The 17,204-nt window shown below is 42.2% G+C and overlaps 1 protein-coding gene across 6 annotated transcripts in view; it reads left to right on the plus strand.

Annotated features, from left to right (window-relative positions):
- The window catches only part of DIP2B (disco interacting protein 2 homolog B), a 69,712-nt gene that overhangs the window by 33,371 nt on the left and 19,137 nt on the right, over positions 1-17,204 (plus strand). For 5 of the 6 annotated variants that reach the window (XM_075075618.1, XM_075075616.1, XM_075075615.1 and 2 more), the window contains 13 exons: positions 3,726-3,872; positions 5,249-5,374; positions 7,095-7,307; positions 9,640-9,783; positions 10,591-10,710; positions 11,314-11,511; positions 11,750-11,841; positions 12,344-12,454; positions 13,910-14,033; positions 14,565-14,674; positions 15,416-15,518; positions 16,535-16,599; positions 16,875-16,968. In XM_075075618.1, coding sequence (XP_074931719.1) covers positions 3,764-3,872; positions 5,249-5,374; positions 7,095-7,307; positions 9,640-9,783; positions 10,591-10,710; positions 11,314-11,511; positions 11,750-11,841; positions 12,344-12,454; positions 13,910-14,033; positions 14,565-14,674; positions 15,416-15,518; positions 16,535-16,599; positions 16,875-16,968 — 1,609 coding nt within the window. In that variant the 5' untranslated portion in view covers positions 3,726-3,763. The remainder of the gene's footprint in view (positions 1-3,725; positions 3,873-5,248; positions 5,375-7,094; positions 7,308-9,639; positions 9,784-10,590; positions 10,711-11,313; positions 11,512-11,749; positions 11,842-12,343; positions 12,455-13,909; positions 14,034-14,564; positions 14,675-15,415; positions 15,519-16,534; positions 16,600-16,874; positions 16,969-17,204) is intronic. The other variant, XM_075075617.1, reaches the window with a different exon arrangement.

Consider the following 17,204-nt stretch of genomic DNA (forward strand, 5'->3'; position numbering starts at 1 on the left):
CGTTACAGATTCTGTTACTTTAGTGCTTCATTTCTTTGAAATCATGGCGCTCGCTTTGGAAAAGAAGCATTTCTTCTTTGCTTCCTGAGTGGGCTGTCATGTATTTCCTGTCTCAGAAGAGTTCTTCCTGCCACCCTGTGTTATGGACTGCCAATAAGCCGGCAGAACTCTGCCGTAAAGTTTTGCTTCTTTTTAGTCTTTTTTCCTCCCATCTTTCAGCATCGTGTTATTTCAAATGGGAGCTGATGTGGAATTATAACCAGTGATAAAACAGCTTTGTCTAAACCTGTAAATCATGCACACGCGCTCCAGCTTAGCGCTGTTCAGAGAGTTTCACCCATTTACAAGATCTGACTTGCAGCTACCACAAATGGGGACTTATTTTCTTCCTTATTCAGTCTGAGGGGTATCACAATTTCAAATAAAGCTTATTGATTGACTCTAGGAAATACATTTCTTCATCTTTGAAAAATATCCAAGACTAAGTCAATGGAGGACCTGAATTCTTCCTTCATGTCCTGTACAACGCAGAATTAAGATCCATCTAGCTAGTAACTCGTGCAAAAGTCTCTGAATCTCCTAAACCCAGTGAGTTCTCGGCCTTCTCAGTGCTGGAAGACAGCAGCAATCATGCAAAGCTTGTGCAGCCATGCCCGCTGCTGAGCGAGGCTCTCCCCTGTGTTCTGGAAGTGCTGCCCAGGCTGACTTGTAACCCCGAGATACTTGAGTTTGTTATTTATGTGATTTTTACAGGCATGTAGCTTGAAAAAATCCATCTTGTTATATAAGGAATAGCCAGTCCAACACTAGCACTTCTGTTTAATTCCTTATGCAAAACAGCAGAATAACAGGTTTGCCTGCTGCTTTTCTTCTGTCGGATGAATCTAGCACTTACTGTCCTTGTTATTAATGTAAGCATTTATCCTTGTTCATCATACGTGATGCTTGTAATGATTCTTTTAATCTAAAAATCTTTCTATGAAAAAAAAAATATCTCTGAATCTCTACATCCTTGAACCTCTTCCTTCTACAAAACACAGGGATCACAAAGCAGTCAATTCTGCTTAAAAACTAAGGACAATTTTAAAATGCACAGCATCCTTCAAAAACGAATGTAAAATAATTTATTTTTCATGCCTCTAGATGCAGATCCTGCTGGCAGAAGCTGCAGCTACAGCAGGATTATTCCAAAGGGAATGCTGCATAAGTCACCTCTCACCTGCCGGGCTCAGCTCACTTGTGCTGCGCTGTTGTATAACCATTTGCGATTTACTGTAGCTATATACTTTTTCCCTCATCCATGCTTGACTGCTTTGTTAGGCTACTGTAACATGTTGTTATGTCATAGCAAAATATTTAAACAAAGAGCTTGCTCTTGGCGTGTCATGTCACTTTCAGACACATCTGATCGTTTGGTAAATGGAATGTCATGTTTGCCTTGCAATGCCCTGCCGAGCAGATGAGATGCTTTTGCAAGACTTGCAGGAGAACTGAATACAAATTTATTAATTCATTTAAAATAGTGTTAGATCTGCTGCTGACATCTAGTGGGTACTCGAATCTGTAAATACTCCAATGATCAGGAAGCACTGAGCTGCTGTTCTCAGTCTGTGAAGCTGTCTTGTCTCTGGATCAAAAGGAAACTGTCATTTTTGATGAGGGCAAACATGTGCTACACAGATGTTAAACTAGTTATCAATTAAATGTGTGCCAGCACGACAGGAAGGGGTCACAAACGCTGATTCTTTTAGACATGGGTAAACTGAGATTTTGAACCAAAAATCTTGCTCTGAAGCCCAGGTCTTCAATTAGCAGATCCCGCACCTAAACCACAGAAGTCTCTCTTCCTTTTCCATTTTACTTCGTGCTGCTGGCATCTTTGTGCGGGTGATGGTTATGTTTTGATAAGTGAATACGGAACTCTGTGTTACATGTTATGATATCCAGAAACTGCCAGTGAAAATGGGGAAGAGTTGTTTGTCCCCCTAATACGGTTTGAGAATTTCTGGCTAGCGGGGTATGTTCTTCTTACGTAGAAATAAAGGTTCTAATTTTTTGGCAGGATAGTTTAAAGAATCATTAATACGTAGGCTCGGTGGCTTGCCTTGTTGAATGTTGATATCGGAAACAAACTACTAAAAATTTGAGTAAGAGGTGAAAAATTTTGTAAAGGTTCCCAGGCCAAATAGTAATGCTGGGGTTAAGAGAGAACTTTTTCCAGGAGTGTGTTGCCCCTGATTCCCAAATTTTTTCCAAAGCACGTGATGCTGGGCTAAGTGGATAGTTAGTTTGCTGTAACGTTCAATTAATACTCTGCTCTTTAGGATATTGGAAGGTGTAAGAGATGGTTGAAGATTTCTGTAACTAGTTAGGTGTGATTCGCTGGTATTGTCAGTTCCCTGAGCTTGAGGCGCTTGCCTTAAGTTGTTTACCTAAAACCACACACTAAGAAAGTGGTATAACTGGAATTGGACTCTAGGATTTGTGGTTTCCTCCTCATTTCTCTAATTCTTTGGTAGTTTGTGAGAATTCATAAGCGGCACATATTTAGGTGACACAATTGCCCTCCTTTTTGCATGACTTCAGGTGACAACCTGAAGGTAATTACAGCTCTATGACCTTTAGTTTTTAAAAAGCTCCCACTGAGGCACAATTCATTCTAGAATTGAAACTCTGTAGCAGTGATTCCTAACGTCCCTTGCTGAATTATGTAAAATGATAATTTCCTACCAGATTATCTATTTAGCTCCCTGTATTCATGGGAAGAACAAACTTTGCAGGAAGATAAAGCGGCACACTGCTGAAAGGAGCCAGAACCTGGACATCCAGATGTCTATTTGGTTTTGTAGTTAATGTGAACAGCAAAGGCTCTTGCCGCTGGTACATTATTGGTTTTCCTGTCAATAACGTGCACTGGTCAGTGGCACAGTGAGTAACGAACCCGGCTTCTCAACACGTTTTCCTGTGGGTTTGCTGTTCTCCACAACTCAAACTTAATTTGGGACAATGACTTATTGCGCCAGTCAAACCCCTTTACTCGTGCCCGTAGCAGCCCTGTCTACAAGAGGCTGGTGTAAATGATCTCCAAAAGCAGTTTGCGTACATCACTCTACCACAAGTTAAACTGCTAATTCTCTTCTATCCTAGTGCAATAATGAGAGTATGGTGCAGTCCTGTCCCACTGGAAACATGGCAAAATAGGAGCAAACCATACAGATACAACGTCACAAAACACTGAAGTTCGTGGCAAATGGCCCTGTTAAGTGTGTGGAAGTGCAGGACTTCCCTGCCTTATCTACTCTTTCATTTAACAAGATTTATCTGATCTTATCACCTTTGCTTTTGTATTTTGTAATGAATTCTTTAAAGGTGACTTCACCTCTGGTCATCACTGATAGGTTACTAAAATTGTGTGAAATTGTGTGTGTGTGTTATGTCACCTGCTTCAGATTTGCTGTAAATGGTCTCTTACTTGAAGTGCCCGACAACTCCTTAAAAAGAAAAAGCCTGGAAAAACTCTTACAAGTAAGGTCAGAGAAGGGACAGGTATATCTTAACTGGTTAGGGTGTAATTGGACAGATGTATTAATATAGTAATTAGATCCACTTCACTACAACAACAAAAAAAGGGGAGAAATCCTGTAATTATATGGTAAAAGAGAAAAGTATGGTCTAAAAGTCTACTTCTATTTCCTGCTCTCAGAGAACTGTGGACTGTTTTCCAGGCGTTGATCCAGCATTACAGAAGGAATCCAGGACTCAGATGCCCCTTCCATCTGCAACTCCAGCCTCAGCAGCGTCAGCATCATCATCCTCATCCAAATTTCACCGAGCTCGCTCAGGGGGAGCCAGAGATGAACGCTATCGATCTGGTAAGGGCAGGAGCAAGAGCTCACCTGGGATTCCTGTTAGTGAGGAAGAATGTACCATGTCCTCTCAAGGAGTCGAGCTTATTATTTGTCCACTGATGGAAAGCCTTACCTTGGTGGTTCTGTATAAAGAAACATCAGACTTGTAGCTGCTGAATCAGAAAGAATGCTGAGCAGAAAAAGCAAATAACTTTTTGCCACCTTAATTTTCTGGCCTGAATGCAACGCTTCAGTGCAAGTTGTGCACAGAATGGAAAGCCTATTTTAACCATGTCCGTAGGTAACCAGATTCAGTGAAGTGACAAGTAATAATTTGTTCCTGGAATTGGTGATTGCTGTGCATATCTGCTCTAGGAGCTTGGAGAATGAAAGCTGGCTTTCTCTGTGCTTAAAGTACTTCCAAAGAGCAGCAGAAGTGGCTGACTAGTGCCCTGCTGGTTTCCAGTTCTCCACTTAAGGAAAGAAGAAGGTGGCAGCACCTAATTTTTGTTTCCTCCTGGCTTTGTCTTTCACCTTGCATGAACAAGATTGAAGTTTTCTTCTCAACAGGGACAAATAAAGTATATCAAATACACCTTCTCCATTGACACTTCTATCATATACCACCATTTCATAAAGCGTTAGAAGGGCCTACTGTTCTGGGTTTTGGAAAAGCATAACTTAAATACGTTGATCTGAGAAAATCATGTAGATGAGCTCTCCTTTGTGGCAGTTTTAAAATAAGCTGTCTTCTCGTCACCAGTGATGACTCTTCCTTTAAAGAGTTCTGGACATTTGCGGAGGGATGGAAGCCACCTGTCCCAGCCCATTCCAGTTACTCTCAAACATGTATTTACAGCCACAGCTCGTAACTTTCAAGATTTACACGAAATCTGCATCCATTCAGGTTTTTGAACATAAGGCTTTTCCCTAAACCAGACAACTGGCTCAGAATGTGTCAGTTTATAGTCGAGAGTGGCACCTGGGGCTGTATCCACTGTTAGCTTATGGGTGTGTTTTAAGTTATGCTCAGACATATTTTAGGATAGTCTTTGGTTGAGGGGAACAATCTGGTGGGTTTGGGGTTTCTATAAAAGTTTGCTAGAGACACAACAATATAATGACTAATCCAGAAGATTCCAGGTTAAAAAACGTGGCCCTGCTGTATAGCTTGCTAACTTTAGAAACCTCAGTTGGTTTCCCTGTTTTTTTTTAAAAAAAAAAAAAAAAAGGAAACGTTACTCATGAGACGGCAAAATGTAGTTGTTCGGGAAGGTACTGGAAATGGCGAGTTGCATAAATGTGGGCAGCTAGCAGTGGCTGCACATGTGTTAAGCCTTGTGTGCTTTTCTTCCTCCTCTACTGTTGCAAAACTGAGCATGTAAACTTCCATTTTGCAGATATCCACACAGAAGCAGTTCAAGCAGCACTGGCAAAACACAAAGAACAGAAGATGGCCCTGCCCATGCCAACGAAAAGACGGTCTACGTTTGTTCAGTCTCCAGCAGATGCCTGCACCCCCCCAGGTTAGGTTCTTGCAGCGTGCATGTCTGTGTGGATGTTAAGGTACGCATTAGTAACAGTTTCCAAATCAGGAGGCTGCAATTGTCAAAATATTCAAGCTCTTCAGCACATTGTAGGTAGTCTGTTACTCCTGTAGCTCTCTTGCTACGTTTGAGCAGCTGCTTGTTTTCATGGAGCTGCTGTTAGGGCTGTGAGAATGACTCCTCTTCTGGGAGCTTTTAAAGGATCAGTTGGCAAGAGCTGAGCAGGCTTTCTGGACTGAGGCTTCTTCTTTTGCTTCTTTCACACCTATTTCAGTTGCATAACTCACATTTCGATTTTTTTAAGGTTTAATTCTCGACGCACAGGAAAAGGATTTGCAGCGATGTACATTTCTGGGCAAGGACCTTGGAGGGTCCTGTGGGATTCCGTGACTTGCAGGACTTTTCCTTCCTAACCCCTCCCATGTAATGGCTGCGGCAAAATACCTGGATAATGCGGTGTCTGTTATGGTGCATGTGCATCAGATACTGATAAACCTCTCTGTTTCCAAGCAGCTCTGTGCACTGGCTGAAAAATGAATATGTGTCATCTTCGGCAGTAACTTTTATGTTGTCTCTCATTGTGCAGAAGCATCACAGTCATTTGGATTGACGAAGTCATCTGAATATTATGAATTCATATCTCACTGTGAATTCATCTCTCTGAAACTGCTCTGCTAGGCCACTTCCCTCGTGCCTATTTTTTTACCTTTTTTTTTTTTTTTTTTATACTTCATTTTTTCTTTTCCTTTCTACTGGGGGCTACTGCATGTTCCTGGTGTCTGCTGCCGTCTCAGCTTTGTACTAACCTGTCCAGCACATCTGAGCTGTGGGTACTACACAAATAGAGGTTAGCACTTAGAGTGTGACTGGAATCAGCCTTTCTCTTCCGCTTGTAACTGCATTCTACTTCGGCAAGTAGGTAGACCATTATTTAATAGGTTGATTTACTAGAGCGTAGGCAGGCAATCGCTTCGAAGAACATGTAAATTTTAGGCCAAAGCCTCACTGAGTGTTTCTATGTAGCACTGTACAGCTTAAGATACCTCGTTATGTGTGCTTTCTTCATGATAAGTAAATAATTAGTTCACAGCTTTAGGATAGACGAGGTGTCTGTTCTCTCAAACGCAAGATGCAGTTCCTTGTTGGAGTTTGCTCTCTTTTGTTTTGTTTTGGGGTTGGGTTTTTGTGTTTGTTTTCTGCAGTTGAAAGGGACCCATTTAGAACACCAGACAAAAGCATTTTCTGCGTGTGGCCTTGGCACATTTGTTTCCCAGCGCCTGCATTCTGCTTTGTTCCTGTGAATATTCAGTATTGACAATAATTCTGACCCCTCGCTTTCCATTTCAGAATTACCAGGGTTAGGCAGTGCAGCTCTGATACTGTAGAATGTGATTGGAAAAGTAGTGAGAGATAAGTTAATGAATTTGGAGAACCCAGGGGAAGGATACTTGTCTGAGGAGGTGAATCTGTTGTGTGCTTTAAACAGGGGCAGAACACCAGGGGTAAATGTGTACACACTGGAGATGTCTGCTGCTTTAACTTCTGTTTTGGCCAATGTAACCATGTTTGACACAGCCTGTGAAAAAAAGACCTTCGTATTCCAAGCCTGTGCCGTTGATACGTGAACTGGAAAGAGAGCATGTTCAGTGCCATGTGCTTTTCCCTAAGCAGCTAGATTTTCTTTTCTGCTTCCACACAGACACGTCTTCTGCATCCGAGGATGAGGGGTCGCTAAGGCGCCAAGCTGCTCTTTCTGCTGCATTGCATCAGAGCTTACAGAATGCTGAGTCTTGGATCAACCGATCTATTCAGGGGTCATCCACATCTTCATCAGCATCTTCTACACTTTCCCATGGAGAAGGCAAAGGGACCAGTGGGTCACTAGCTGATGTATTTGCCAATGCTCGAATAGGTAGGAGATGGGTATGAACAGAAAAATTGCTTCAAGTTCAGATTGTATTAATAAAGCTGGAGTTGCTCATTGCGTAAGGGAAATTTGGATCGAGAGTTTAGTTAGTTTTGATGGAACTTGCTAGGATTTGTTGGAGTTGCACCGTCATGATGTTTTTTTCCCTGAAGAATTTCAGAATATTGAGTTGGTTGAAAAAGGGGAAGTGGGGAGCAGGAGCTTATCGAAGTAGAGAAGCCTCCAGGGGGTGATGACAGTATTGACAGGATCAGTAGGCACAACCTTCTTTCTGTATACTGTGTTGTTTACGTCTACAGCTACCTGAAGCTACTGTGTACAGAGCTACCGTATGCAAGTAGCATTTGGCATCTGTGTCCTGATGAATACCATAGGGGTGTCTTTGCCGATGGAGTGGGGGAAATACTGTGTTTTAATGTTCTCATTTTGCTCTAAGACCTAATGGTTTATCGTTTGCGTTAGATTTTGAAAAATTAAAAAAAAGAAAGAAAGAAAAAGAACCAAAACCAGCCATATATGTGAACAAACGAACATGTCATTAAAAAACCGGTTTTAGCAGAGTAAAGATTTAGCACAGATCCTTTATGATTAGTCTGAGAAATAACCAGAGCATCCAGGTGTTGAGAAGATGGAGCAAAACCTACAGATCTGGATACCCCAGGCTCAGTTTTTTGAGGCTCTGAGGTGCTCCTTGCTGCTGATGCTTCTGTATGAAATTGCCAAGTTTGTTTTTGCTCTGTGTGTGTTTGTCTTTTTTTTTATCTGCTGTTAAGGATATTACTGCATCTTAGGAGGTGTCTGTATTTTGTGTGCTCTCTGCTTTTGCTTAACTGGTTTGGGGCAAGCAGTGCATAGAAGTGCTGGTGTTTTTAACTGTTTCACTTCATTTTTTTTTATTGCTACTATTTTTGTTTGTTTGCTGGGATGCAAGTTGTTTTCTGAAACAGAAAACTGGGGAAATTGCCCATAAAATGTAGTCAATATAATTAACGTGTCTTTGAAGCAGAGAGGCCATTTTAATTGGAGCATACAGAAAGCCACGTTACTTTTGTAATGAATTAAGGTAATATAGCTTTTTACCTACTATCTAATATAATTAATATTTTATGCAGAATAGAAGCCTTAAATCTGTGTTGGATTTATACTCGCCATGTAGATGTCACATTCATCCTGTCTTAACACCTAATTTAAATGAATAGGAACTCTCGGATATGCAATTTTATGTCTCTTTGGAGAGAGCAATAAAAAGCCCCGCAAATATTTAGAGTTATGCAAAATCTAGGTCCTTCCTAGTGATCTTAGAAGCTCAATACATGAGAAATATTCCTTGCCACTGTATCTCCAAAGCTATGCAGAAATGGAGGTGTTTTGTTCTCCTTAGAAAGAGGGCAACAGAGAATCGACTGCAAAAAGCTTTCTGTGGGAACTCTTCAGTGTCTGACCTCCTTCAGGCTCTCACTGTGCATGCCAACATATCGTTAGAATGAATTGTTAGGTTTTCCCTTTGTAAGCAAGAGTTGCTGGTACTATTAAGCTAGAACAGAATATTCTTGCCCTATCAGATGATTGAACCTACTGTGTGGTATAAAGAAATCCCACGGAAGCAAAAATTGCTATTTAAGAGAAAGCTGACGAGAGTATGCAGAGTTACGTGCAGTTTTGAAGCTTACAAACTCATCTGAAAAGCAGAACAGTGTCTTGCGACTTAAAGCATAAGTGAGACCCAGCTGGCTCTGGTCATTAGATATTAAGTTTATTATTTAGCTGCGGGACAGGCTCATACTGTTTAGCCACCCAGCTGGAAGAAGTTTAAACCCAACACGATTTTTTGCTGATCTGCTTTAGTCAATAGCTTACTGCGTGTTTTGTTTTAGAAAGCCCTTACTGACAAAAAAAGTTAAATAGTATAATTCTAGCAAGAGAGATTACGGCATAGGTGATGTAGGTTTTTGTTCTGGGGCTTTGAATGTTTCAGAGCTCATGCGGATCTCTTACAGTGCTGAATGTTCAGAGGTTGAGCTTGATTTGAAGGTTACAAACCAAGAACAGGAATTCTCGTTTGCGAAGCACTTTCCTGACGTGGACAAAGCCACTCATCTTGTGCCTTTGTTTTCTGTTTTCCAGAACAGACAATGTGCACCTCCTAGAGCTACTTAATATTTAGGAAGCAGTGTGCTTAGCATTAATAAGAGCTCCCATACATTCAACCCATTAAATTCTTAAGATTGTTGGTAACAGGTAACTAACACTTTGCTTGTTCCATCTGACAACAAAAAGTATATGTTAACTGCCGTCTCAATTTTCTCCCTTTTTCTAGAAAATTTCTCAGTTCCCCCAGATGTCACAGCAACTACCTCCTCTTCCTCCGCACGCCCGGCAGTGATTGACCTTCCTCCTTCAGGGATTGTGAAAGGCATGCACAAGGGATCTAATCGGTCTAGTCTCATGGATACTGCTGATGGTACGGAACCTTTCGGTCTACCCAGAAATTAGAATGGTGTTAAGGAAGGGCTGCAGTCACATGATTTTTTTTCTCCTGACTCAAGTTTATCCCATTTAAGCACTTCACAAATTTGAAATGGCCACGGCATTAGCATTAACACGTTCCTGTGAGGCAGTTATGACACTGGTATTAAGACATTCCCGTGCTGCAGCAATTACCTACTACGTACTGAACTGGAGAAAATCATGGGAGAGATAATAATAGGCTTTTCTCTACCACTTTTTAAGAAAAGTATTACAAATGCATAGGTAGGCTTCTTGTCCTAGAATCCCCGAAAGGAAAGGTAAGATGAATGAAATAATGTAATTTTTAACTATAATCAGGCTCCTGTGAAGCTGATCATACTCCGAGGTGGTTGGCATAAACCTCTGTGCGGAGGGGTGGCATTAACGCTTCTGGTCTTGTTGTGTCCTCCCCCTGCTGGCAGTCCTGCACTGCAGCTGATGGATACTGCCGGCTGGTGCCGATCTGCAGTCTGCTTCACGGCAAGTACGCTGTGACAGGGGCAGGGGGCATCGGGCTTTGGAAGGGGGTAAATGCTTTAAAAATGAATTTCCATTACTAGCACTTTCTGACCACTGAGTTAATACAGAACTGATGTAATACTGGCTAATGTCATCCTGCACTGGCACAGCCTTTAGTAGTGGAAGCCAGTAGCTGAACGAGTGGGTGCACCAAGAGAAGTATCCTCCGGTGGAAGGAGGTAAGATGTAAGTGTTAATAGACATGATCAACACTTTTATTAGACAAGATCTTTCCCTCCAGGTGTTCCTGTGAGCAGTAGAGTCTCCACGAAAATTCAGCAGTTGCTTAACACCTTGAAAAGACCTAAAAGACCACCCCTGAAAGAATTTTTTGTGGATGATTTTGAAGAAATTGTGGAAGGTAATAGCACCAAAAAATGGGTTTTATTAATCCTTTGTTACAAGTACACAGACATGCACGGTGCTGCATTTATGTATGCCATTGTTTTCGAAGTTGACTCTGATTCACTTACTTGCAGCTAGCAGGAGCCTTCGTGAGAAGTCTGATACAGCACCAATGTTTGAAGTAATTTACTGTAGCGTTGAGGCCACCCAAAGCTCAGCAGTGAACTTCTTACAGTAACTAGAACTTAGTAACAAAAATATTTAAATAGATTTTTAAAACCCCTTCATTTGCTTAGGCTACTTTAACTTCCCAGAAGGGTTTTTCTTCACTGGCAATTTCATTACAGCCTTATTTTATAAGATTGTTTTTTCTTTTCTCCAATGCTGTGTTACTTTCCTCACTGCTGTACTGAATACCTTTTAATAGCACCTTAGGAGAAGACTGCATTCATGATGGGGGTTTTTTTGTGCAGGTCCTCCTAGGAAGTGAAATGCGATAGGGGTTGTTAAGCCTAAACGCGATGAGGAAAAGCATTTGTTTTCAGTGCGTCTTTCCAGCTTAAATGTCTGGTAACAAATGGGCAAAGACGAACTGGAAACGTTATTGAATCTTCCTCAGTTCCGCAGCCTGACCCAAATCAGCCCAAGCCAGAGGGCCGCCAGATGACACCTGTGAAGGGAGAACCCCTGGGAGTTGTTTGTAACTGGCCTCCTGCCTTAGAAGCGGCACTGCAGCGCTGGGGAACCACACAAGCTAAATGCCCGTGTCTGACAGCACTGGATGTCACAGGGAAACCAGTTTATACCCTCACGTATGGTGAGTTGAGCCCTGGCTTCCATTGCTGAACTGCTCTGAAAGAGCAGTAGCGGACAGAACACGGGGTTGTCAGTCTTAGTGTGGTTGCAAATACCTTTTGAGAGCTTTGGAGACAAAGCAGCGTAGCTGAAACAGAGGACGTGGCTGTAGATGGTAAAAGCCGTTTCAAGAACTGAAATATTCTCTTGTATGCCGGGTTGATTTAGAGTTGTGCAAGTCTCTCTTCTTTGTGTTCTAGGCAAATTGTGGAGCAGAAGTCTCAAGCTGGCCTACACACTGCTTAATAAACTGGGGACCAAAAATGAACCCGTGTTAAAACCTGGAGATAGGGTAATGAGTTTGGGACTGCCTGGTTCTCCCTCTGAAATAAAAAGAGGGTTTGGGGGGGCTGTAACTTACCACAGACGCTATAATCTTATTCTTTTAACAGCGAGACTCTTATCCCAGGGGCAGGCTAGTTGGGAGAGAAACTTTGGTGATTTTTCAGTCCTGCTGGCTGCTCTATAAGCAACTTCTTGGCTCTGGACTTTGAAATACATCTAAGGAAGAGCATTGCACCTCTGAGAGAAATGCAGAGTTTTAGATCTCTGCGTCTGGCTGTGCGTGCATCTTCGCGTGTGCGGGCACACGGGGAATGCGGACGTTACTGCATGAGGAACTCGTGTACATACCAGATACTCTGCGGAAGAAAGCGTGCTTAAAGATGCCCTGTGAAAAATGCTGTGGTAGAATGTGAAATAACACAAAGCTTTCTGACTTTTAGTCACTATAGATCTGAACTTTGCAATTTTTCCTTGTATTTCAACTAACAAAACATTTTTGTGAATTGTAGGTAGCCCTTATTTACCCCAACAATGACCCAGTCATGTTTATGGTGGCATTTTACGGCTGTCTCCTAGCAGAAGTCATACCAGTGCCTATAGAGGTACCTCTTACCAGAAAGGTAACGTTGATGGAACTTAGAGGAGTGATAGGCTGATGTGGGATGAAAACCAAGTCAGACCATCAACCTCTGAAAGCGTTTCACAGCATCAGCTGCCGCCTTAGCAGCTCCGTATCAACGCAGTATGCGAGACCTTTGTAAGCTTGGAATAGCTGTTTAAAAATGGAAAAACATATTGACCAGAGCGCTGTGCGGAGTAGCTGGAAATGGTCGATTCACCTAAATGCTGTAGCCCTCGTTCTGTTATTGCAACTAATTTATACGGCACGGATGATATTGTGAATCTGCCCTCCAGTTGCTGTGAGGGGGGTCTCATTTCCAGCCATGCTTAGCATCTGGCAGTCTCTTGACTTTGCTGGAGACTGAAGGTGCTAAGTATTTCTGAAGGCTCTGGGGCGCTTTTTGTAAGTTATTTGCTCCACAAAGTGTTTTCTTTACCCTTACCAGAATTTTTGCAGTGTTGCCATATTGTTGACACATCAAGAACTGTCTAAAACTGTAGAATTTCTTAAGAGGAAACAAAAGAAACAGGGTAATGGCAAACACGTGGCAAGAGAAGTGGTAATGAAATGGTAAGTGAGTTTGGTAACACCATGGGAGTCGCAGAGCTTTGCTTTTGTCTGCATCCTGGCACCTGCTACAGGAACCAAATACAAAATCAAAACTTCTCCCATTATTTGCCCAATCAGATTTCTTAGTGAGGTACCTCATTTCACTGTGTGTATCATTGTGCAGTAGAAATTAGCTCCTGGGGAAGGAGAGGCCTTGTTACTTCAGCGTAAATATATGTTTTGCTTTTTTTTGCCTCATGATTCCTCTTTGAGGCATCTGGGCTTCCATTAATGAAAATAAACGGTGTATGCTCGATGCCTAGACGCTGGGCATGAGCACTTGTTTTCTGTGGATTTCACATCCAGTGCATTTTAGTCTTGCCAATGTAATATTTGTTTTATGGATAAAGAGTTCCCTTTGAGAATCACCAAATTTCCCTGCAATCTGTCCCCAGTTACATAATGGTTTCTTTTTTTTTTTTTTTTAACAAAACTAATTGAAAAGAGCAGACTTGATACGCAGAAGCTTCAGTAGCCCTTCTGCATTTTTGCGATGGCTTATCATTTTCCTGTGGACTTCTGTTGGCTTGTAGGTCTGTCTCCATTTTCACCCAGCAGGCATTTGTCCTGGATATAGATCATCTTCCAAAATGTGTGATGATGTAAGCTTAGAAGCTGTCATTTGAGTTTCAAACCATCGCAGACGTTGGATGTAGGCGGAGAAGGACAAACCAAAGGGAAGCGTGTTTGCGGGCATGGGTTGTTTCTTCTTTTTGCTCCCCATGTGATCCCTGGTGTTACCATGCAGTTACCAGAGCATTACCAAACCTTGGCTTTTGGTAAGGGGAGAGTTGACTTACGTCACCTTTAAGCAGGAATGACATTTCTCCTCTTCCTCCCTCAGGATGCCGGTGGTCAGCAGATTGGCTTTCTGCTGGGAAGCTGCGGTATTGCTTTGGCCCTCACCACTGAAGTTTGTCTGAAAGGGCTTCCAAAAACCCAGAATGGAGAAATCGTGCAGTTTAAAGGTCAGATTGGTTATATACTTGCTTTTGATGGTACTCTTGCTATAGCTGAACTGTCTGAAAGCGGTTATCGGGAGTCTGAATGGATTTGGGGGGGGGGCAAAGTGAGCAACTTTCCTGATAGCATCACTGAACTGATGTAGGTTTATGCATACGGTGTAGATTGATCCACGTCTCTGCCAGAACTGCTTTGTTGTTCTGGGCGTCGCAATGAATCCACCTTACAAGGCAGCGTTGTCCTCAGATCCCTTCAGTGGCATTTGGCAGGGTCAAAAGCAGTTTTATTAATGATACAACAAGCTATATTTAGAAATACTGCTGGGATCTTTCCTCAGCAGAGGAAGTGCCCTGTTGCCCACTGAACTCCCCGATGAGAAACAAGATGAACCTTCTGGCTAGCGGCTTGGCTTGGCTTGGTATTTTGCTTGTGTAACTGAGCTTGGACAAATGATGGGGTTTTAGTGTATTCTTGCAGAATATAAATCCCTCAATAAATAAACTGACATTAATATTCTGCTTTAATTTTGGCTCTAGGTTGGCCCAGACTCAAATGGGTTGTGACAGATTCAAAATATCTCTCGAAATCTCCGAAGGACTGGCAGCCCAACATCTCGGCTGCAGGAACTGAGCCAGCATATATTGAGGTAAGTAGTGAATGGGGAATAGAGAGCAGTTTCCGTGAGCTGAATTTAATGTTCTAATCACCAGAGAGATAATATTTTCACCTCACTACCTTAAGCTTCCCAGTTTCTAGCCGCTGAAACAAGCCTTCCACTGTGTACAGCCTGCTGTGAAGCTTATTTTAGTTTTGAATATCTTTGTGGCCTTGGGCGCTGCTCAAAATGAGTTGGAGCACACTGTTCTTGTTTCAGAAAGCTAGTAATGGAGACGACTGAGTTCTCTCAGATAGTGTACTTGATAACACAGGTTTCTGAAACTACTTAAGCCAACAGCATTTCGAGTTTTCTGTTCTTCCTAGCAGAGCTTATTTTCATTCGTACTCCTCAGTAAGGCAACTTCTAGGAGTTGCAGTGGTTTAAGTAGTAACAGTAATTCGGCTGTTCTAAGATTACAAATTGGCTTCTCAGTTTACTTGTGGGGGTAGGAAGAGATGCTGTGAGAGGTAGTAATAGTGAAATAAACACAAACACATTCAATTGCCGTCTTTATCTCATATCTCTGGAGTTAGTTGAACATGTTTGCTGCCTGAATAGTTATATTTTCTGTAATGAACCTTGCTGACGCCTTTCTCTGAGCAGGTACTTTTTTGAGTATGTCTCAGCAGCTTTAGAGGAACAAAGCTTTATTTAATATGGATTCTGTGATTTAATTTCCTCCACATGTGGGATCCAGAGTCACACCCTGACTTTTTTTCTCTTCTGTAGTACAAGACGAGCAAAGAGGGCAGTGTCATGGGTGTTACGGTGTCTCGGATTGCCATGCTGTCTCACTGTCAAGCCTTGTCTCAGGCCTGCAACTATTCTGAAGGTAGGTGATGTCACAGAAGCATCAAAGGAGTGGAGGTTCAGCGACATCGTTTTCCATGGTTGCCTCTCATATAGTGGTCTATGAGTAACCAGTGCACAGTAGTATCTTCTTGAAAAAGAAAAAAAAAAAAGAAAAATGTGCCGATTAATTCTCCCCCGAAAGCGAAGATGATCTGTAATCTTTTCTGTCCAAAACACATCATTTTCATTGCCACAGTGAAGAGGAATAGAAAGTGGGATTTGCATCACGTCTAGAAAGTTAACAAGTCTGTTCTGGTGAATCAAAAGGGGAACAGATGAATCAAAAGCGGAGCATTTGCCCACAAGCTTGAGTCTTCCTCTCGCTGTACTGATCACCTATTAAAATGTCTTTTGTTTTTCATAGTGTAAGTTAAATATCAAAGCACCTGCTGCATAGACTGGTTCTGTACTAGTCACGAGAGGCTTCTTGGCTAACCCAGAAATGGAGACTGGAAATTGCTGGTGGGAGTACAGAGAGCTCTGCTATAGAATATGGTTTTAGTCTGGTCTGCCTTGTAAATCAGGCTAATTTATATATCCATGACTGGAACTTTATTTTTAGAGCTGTATGTCATAGTACTTTGAAATGCAGAGTTTGCCTTTTGGAAGCCATCGCTTTAATTTCCATTGTTTCTGGGAGTCAGTGCTTAAATGATGTTCTCTCTTCCCCTGCTACTGCTCATGCATAATGAGGTTAAGACCCTTTCTCTTCCACTGATGAGCATTGCAGGCTGGAATGTAATTTTCTTTCAACTTTCTGGGATGCGTTGCTTCTCTTAAATCGATGTTCAGTTGTTATTTTGCATAACAAGAAGGTCTGACTGGTAAAACGTATAATCAGACAAACAAGGCTCTGCACTTGCTACCTGTGTTCCCTCTTGGAGCAAATCTGACCGATTCCAAGGAGGGATTCAAATGCATGCGGATTCTGGCATCCATAATGGTCACAGCTGTCCTGGCACATTTCACTTCAAATCTACAACTTCCTTTTCCCAGGTGAAACGATAGTGAATGTTTTGGATTTCAAGAAGGATGCGGGGCTGTGGCACGGCATTCTAACGGTGAGTTGGGCCTGTAAGGACTCTCTGAAGCATTTCATAACTCTCTTTATAATTGCAACATTTGAGGAGATGGTTGAGGACCATGTACCTATTAACTCAACCATTTCTCTCCCTGCTAGATCTGCAGTTCTCTGGAAGAAGTGTAGAAGCATCCTCAGTACACTTATGTGAATTCTGGGTGGGGTAGGCGATCACGGGGAGTGAGGCTGTCTCCCGTTTCCGCTACGTAACAGGTTTTGGGAGCCCTTTTCTAAAAATCTTTTTCTACTTTTCAGAATGTAATGAACAAACTGCATACCATCAGCGTGCCCTATTCTGTGATGAAAACCTGTCCCCTCTCATGGGTGCAGAGAGTTTATGCCCACAAAGGTACCTGTGTATGTTCTACAACTTTTAGCTCAAAGTTCTCAGGATAAGTGAGTGAGAGGCATTAAAACCTCAAATGCTTTAGAGCCCGTCGTCTTGCTCTTCCAAGACAAATCCCAAGGGCCAAAACTCTTAGTTTATTTCTAAATGTGCACAAAGTCCTAATGCCATGAGAATGTCAGTGCACTTGATGGGGACCTCGTGACCTGTGTACTTGAAGCCAGTGCCTTTTACGAGAC

This window comes from Phalacrocorax aristotelis, chromosome 26, assembly GCF_949628215.1.
Source record: "Phalacrocorax aristotelis chromosome 26, bGulAri2.1, whole genome shotgun sequence".
NCBI classification, from domain to species: domain Eukaryota; kingdom Metazoa; phylum Chordata; class Aves; order Suliformes; family Phalacrocoracidae; genus Phalacrocorax; species Phalacrocorax aristotelis.